The 6,374-nt window shown below is 50.2% G+C and overlaps 1 protein-coding gene across 1 annotated transcript; it reads right to left on the reverse strand.

Moving 5' to 3' along the window:
- Positions 1-3,175: 3,175 nt before the first annotated feature.
- On the reverse strand, positions 3,176-4,567 carry LOC137424276 (neuropeptide Y receptor type 2-like). Its single transcript, XM_068111739.2, has one exon. The coding sequence runs from the start codon at positions 4,493-4,495 to the stop codon at positions 3,176-3,178; it is 1,320 nt and encodes a 439-aa protein (XP_067967840.1). The 5' UTR covers positions 4,496-4,567.
- Positions 4,568-6,374: the final 1,807 nt, after the last annotated feature.

Here is a 6,374-nt window from a genome sequence, read left to right on the forward strand (position 1 = left end):
TATATTGGCAATTCCTTTTCTGCATTTCTTGCTAGGCTGGGAGTGTGTGGGACAGAAAGAAGGAGGATTTGTGACAAGGTGGCCCAGGTTGCCTTGAAAGGCTCATTTTGGATATGGAGGAAGTTTATGGAGGCACGTCGAACGGTGTAGGTTTTTTTTTTTTTTTTTTAATGTTACCATTATTATTTCTTATTTTGTGTATATGAGTGAGTTGGTGAGGGTGTGTGTTTTTGCATGCATTAATTTTTGCACGAGTGTGTTTTTGTGTGTTGAGTGGTGTATGATGCAAGGGTAGGTGGTTGGTTGGTTGGTGTTGTGTGTGTATGGGTGTGTATGTGTGTATGTGTGCGTATGAATGATCTGGTGTGTTTTGTTGGTGAGTGGTGAAGGGTATAAAGGTGGGTGTTTGAGTGTTCCACCATGTTTGTTTGGTGCTGTGGATTCTGGATGTGGAGGTGTTGTTGTTGTTGTTCGCACTGGCTGGGGGTGGGGGTATGTACGCATCCAGGTGCAGTTGCTGCATGTGGATGTGTATGTGCCCCTGCTGGCCCACCTTAGCTGACCGTATCGAGGTTGAAGGGCCGAAACGGGATGATGCTGAGGACCTCGACTGAGGACCCGGTCAGTGCGGCACACTTGTGACCAGGTGTGTTTTGAACTTGTGTATATATACATATATATTCTATCTGATAAATGAAGAACTGAAGTGCAGTTGATTATACGAAATATTAATCCAAAACAACAAAGCAATTTGATAACTCTCATCGTTATACACAAATCTGTGGACACACTTTCGGACAGAACGTACAATGCAAATGCAGCGATTGACTCCATATTGTTTAATTCCACCTACTGTACAACATAATCATTTGGCGATTAGTATGACGTAATAACAAAAGAAAAATGATCTCACCCTAACCCTGACCATAAAGTTTTTCAGCATTTTTTATCTTCTATTAAACTTCATGTGATCAAATGAAAGTCAAACAACCACCCGCAACACTCAAGTAAAGGAACAAGAAAAGACTCGGACAACATTGAACGAATATGACGTCATCATGCAGCACCCAGGTTATCAGATATGTTGTATGATAAATGAAAGTGAGCGCAGATTGTTCTCCCCACATCATTCGTTATACATAGACTAAAGCACATTCACAGGGGCTGATTTGAAACGATTGCAAAACGCCATTGTGAGGGTCGTGGGGGGTGGGGCAAAGCAGCAACACAATATCTGTAGTTACAGGAGATTGGGTAATGCTGCTGCTGCTCTACGACGGCTTTAATTGGCCCAATCGGGCTGACAGGATGACCTTAAGGTACGCACATTCCCTTCAAAGCGGTCTAGCCTGGGTTCCAATCCCGACCTGGTTGTATAAACTGTCGTCCTGGTGTTGCACAGGCAAGGTGATCTGTCCAGAGCGTGCCATCCCTCGGGTGGACATTAACCGGGATCGAAGATCGAACAGTAGGAAAGCCATCACCGGCACTGGGCAAAGCCTGACACACACACACACACACACACACACACACACACACACACACACACACACACACACACACACACACACACACACACACACACACACACACACACACACACACCATCAGCGCAGCCGCACCCTTGGGCAATGACACGACCTCATAGTCTTGAGTTGCATAAAATGAAGAAGAAGAAGACTGACACAATTATTTGCTCCCTTGGCTGGGGGACTTCAAAAAAAAATCCCAAGTCTTTTACGAACTGGTTGGCGAGTCCTGACATTCGACCGCAGCTGGTTTTGGGCAGCGATATTTAATTTGTTCAAAGTGCTGACGATACCTGGTCGACTCTTGACGAAAGATACCGTGCGATCTTCTCATTTACCAAGGACTAGTGTTGGCAGACAGGACGACCGGCTCAGCAACCCTCTGAAGGACGACGGTGCACTTACACCTGGAACCAGGACGACCACTTACACCTGTGTCTGGATTACAAACCCGGTTAACGCTGCAGATTGTGCGGCCCATTAATAACATTATGCGAGTGAGACCTTTCATTTCAAAAAATGAATTACCAAAGGTGAGTTGGTGTAAACCCAGGTAGAGATGTGTGTTCAACCAGTGAAGCAATGTCAAGTAATGCGTCATAAAATATGCATGACACGTCATCACTCGGTGATTATGACGATCAGGTAAACGACACGTCATCACTCGGTGATTATGACGATCAGGTAAACGACACGTCATCACTCGGTGATTATGATGATCAGGTAAACGACACGTCATCACTCGGTGATTATGACGATCAGGTAAACGACACGTCATCACTCGGTGATTATGACGATCAGGTAAACGACACGTCATCACTCGGTGATTATGACGATCAGGTAAACGTTTAAGCCGTGCAGAGTAGGGAAGGTAAACCAAGCAATCATTGGGCTCTAATAGTGGACGATGGCACACCTTAGACATACCTACTCACTACCATCCAGGAAATAAAAGATTTCAATGTGAGGGAGATCCAGGTGGAAATGTCAGCATTTCGTTGGAGGTGCTGAAATCTGAAGAAGAAGAAGAAGGAAAAAAAATAGCGACAAAAAGACAGAGTGGAAGAATTACCATCACTGTGCTTCTCCTAATTCAGAGCAGTGGATCATCACACCTGACTCGACAGCGGCGAGCGGTCCTCGTCCAGATAGGTGAATCATCACACCTGACTAGACAGCGGCGAGCGGTCCTCCTCGTGCAGATAGGTGAATCATCACACCTGACTAGACAGCAGCGAGCGGTCCTCCTCGTCCAGAGAGGTGAATCATCACACCTGACTAAACAGCAGCGAGCGGTCCTCCTCGTGCAGATAGGTGAATCATCACACCTGACTAGACAGCAGCGAGTGGTCCTCCTCATCCAGAGAGGTGAATCATCACACCTGACTAAACAGCAGCGAGCGGTCCTCCTCATCCAGAAAGGTGAATCATCACACCTGACCAGACAGCGGTGAGCGGTCCTCCTCGTCCAGAGAGGTGGATCATCACACCTGACTAGACAGCAGCGAGTGGTCCTCCTCGTCCAGAGAGGTGAATCATCACACCTGACTAAACAGCAGCGAGCGGTCCTCCTCATCCAGAAAGGTGAATCATCACACCTGACCAGACAGCGGTGAGCGGTCCTCCTCGTCCAGAGAGGTGGATCATCACACCTGACCAGACAGCGGTGAGGGGTCCTCCTCGTCCATCGGAGAGCTGTCTTCGTGCTCGTCCCTAATTGACACTTCCTTGGGTTGATCGTTTCCGGGTTGCTGGGTTCTCTCAGAAGTGGGCGCAGCAGGCCCGGAGCGCAGACCTTGCAGGTGCAGAGTGCTGCGGACGGAGCGCGAGCGTGCCGAGGCCAGGTCGGGCTCGGGTCGGATGGTGTGCGGCTTTACCCAGCAGGTGCATACGGTAAGAAAGCCGTTGCGGTAGTTGGTGTTCATCCATCCATACAAGAACGGGTTCACAAAGGTGGAACACATGGCGACGATGTGGAACACCGTATACAAGAGCTTGTAGTCGGTGAAACGAAGCAACCGGTGGTCCAGGTCGCTCGCCAACTGGAACACGTGCAGGGGCAACCAGCACACCGCGAACACCACGACCACCGTGGCGAGCATCCCCGTTGCTTTCCTGCGCCGCCGCCGCCGCTCGCAGCGCCGACCCACGGAGCCCCCCGGGCTGGCGGACCCACGGAGCGTGTACCAGATGCGTGAATAGGCCGCCGTGATGACCGTCAGAGGCAGCACGTACTGCAGGAGCAGCATGGACACGCTGTACACGGTGCCGTCGTGCTCGGCCTCGCTCGGCCACTTCTCAGAGCACACGGGTCCGAGCCTTCCCAGGCCAGGTATGTCCAACGTGCGGTACTCGCGGAAGATCGCGAGCGGAGCTGCCAGAACGGCCGCCGAGAGCCACGTGCACCCGATGAGCAGGCGGCTGCGTCCCATGGAACAGCGACCCCTCGCGTGGTACACGATGCAGCGATGGCGGTCCAGCGCGATGACCGTGAGCGTCAGGGTGGACACGTTGACCGCGAGCGCCTGGGCAAATGGTACCGCGTGGCACATCACCGCCCCGAGCGTCCAGGTGTCCCGCAACGTGTACGTGAGAGTAAAGGGCAGACAGAGGGTGTTCACCAGCAGGTCTGCGAGGGCCAGGTTTGCGATGAACAAGTTGGTGACGGTGCGCATGTATCGGTGACGCAATACCAGGTAAATGACCATCGAGTTTCCGAACACTCCGAGTAGGATGATGAGCGAGTACGCGGCGATTAGGGCCACCTGCACCGCCTGAAGCTTGGTGCTGTCGCTTATGGTCAGTTCATGCAGGGACACGGTCTCCAGGTCGACCCTCGCCATATTGTCCCCTCGCTCGGATGTCGCTCCTTCTCGCCCGTCCATGAGGATGTGTGTCACCGGAGTCTGCACCGTTCGTTCGTGTCCATCTCCGCGGGTAGGGCGGGTTGTGCACAGTTCCAGCATTTGATTATCCAGTTAATTATCCCCTCTCCCCCCATCCCCATACGCGACAGCATATGTGGACCCTAAACTCGGACACGCGCGTGGTCGGAGTGAAATGACTTTTCGACATGTCAAACAAGAGTACAAGAAGTGCTACTTCGAATGGTTGATGCTGCTCTGGCATTAACCATTAAGGGTCTGTAGGCTGGATGGCCGAGACAACAAGCGATGCACGATTTCCAACGGTAGGAGGCACACGGAGCACATCCCGCCTTGTACGTACACGCTCGCTGAGGCACCACTTCAGTATTTGACCTTGTAGTACATATGGGGTCACTCAAAGTGACTACCTGGTTAATTTAGTATATTTTGGCTGCTTATGGCCTTTAAGTGTACCCTGACGTATGAGGATCCATAACCCGAGCTGAGTGTAGTATCCCTCGTGTACAGTCTTTTGTCGGCCTTTGTCCTCTTGTCCTTTCCCTCTGTCCAACCCACTCTGCATTGTAAGTTTCCGCTTTTCGATGCCACTGATGCTGTCATTTCCAAACCTTTGGTTCAGTTTCTTGATTTTCAAGACCTCACCATCAGCCTAACCTTTCCTGGGCCCACCATAGACCGCAAAGCTGGCCCCCAAAGCCTTCACATGCGTGTTCCATTGTTCCATGCAAGTCATTCCTTTGACAATTAGAATTTCTGACCGCCTAGAAGGGCATTGCCCCCATTTTGTCTGACGGAGTACTGCTCTCCCCTACGGACTGGTACCCCAGCATCACACCTTCATTGATCATCCCCCTATGTTCAACTGCCTTCCTGAACCTGTTATCTCCTACTCTTCCATCTAGGACTTCAGGCTTGCTGCCCTCCACCACCTCATTCATGATTTCTCCACAGCTTGATGGAGTACTGCTCTTCCCTCTGGGCTGGCTCCCCTACCTCACATCTTGCTCAGCTTGACGCCATGGAAACCAAGGACTTCAAGATCATTGGAATCTCTCACTGAGGCAGAATCTATGGCCCTATCATTTCCCATTGCAGACAGGTCTGTGGTCTGTCTGTCTTTTACCACCTCATTTCTGGTTTTGCACCCTCTGCCCTCCAAGTATCTGTCGGACACACGTGGTCCACCATCAACTCCCTTCTGATGAAACTACCCAAATCCAGGATCACTGCCCATTTTCACTCGTTCGTTGCTCTTTTTCCAACCTGTGTAATCAACTTCCACATTCTCTTCAATCCCACTCCTCCCTCCAGGTCTTCAAAACAGCTGTTCACAACCATCTCAAATCATCCCCATTCCCCAATTTTTTCTACCCTCCATTCCCCATCCCCACACACAATCACTTCTCCTTCCAAATTTCAATTTTTTTCCCCTCCTGTGAGTTTCCTTCTGTATCCATCTTGGCCCTTCCTGCACCCCCCCCCCCCCCAACTTTCTCCCCCTATCTAGGCCATCAATTCTGCGCGTTTCCCCCCTCTCTGTACTGTTCTGATCTTCCATGAGCCTTGAGATCTGTAGAGAAAAAAAATAATGAGGTAAAACAAAAAGATGATTGGCAGGTTAAAATTGTTGTGTATGTTAAATATCTGGGGTTTTTTTTTTACAGCTAAAATGGCCGCCAGTCTACCAGTCGACCATCTTTGACCAGATCACAAAATAAAGTGAGGTGCCAGTGGATGGCATCATGTACCGTGCTTCTGCCAAGTTTGAGGAAAATCTGTCCATGAATGTCAAGAAATGGTTGGGGACATGCTTAAGTAACAAAATGGCCGCCAGTCGGCCATCTTGGATCTGATCTCCAAAAGAGATGACATGCATATCTAAGCCATCATTCATTATCTGTGTGCAAAGTTTGAACAAGATCGGTAAACGCATGTCCACGAAATGGTTGAGGACGTA

This window comes from Myxine glutinosa, chromosome 3 (assembly GCF_964187855.1).
Source record: "Myxine glutinosa chromosome 3, kmMyxGlut1.1, whole genome shotgun sequence".
Taxonomy (NCBI): Eukaryota; Metazoa; Chordata; class Myxini; order Myxiniformes; family Myxinidae; genus Myxine; species Myxine glutinosa.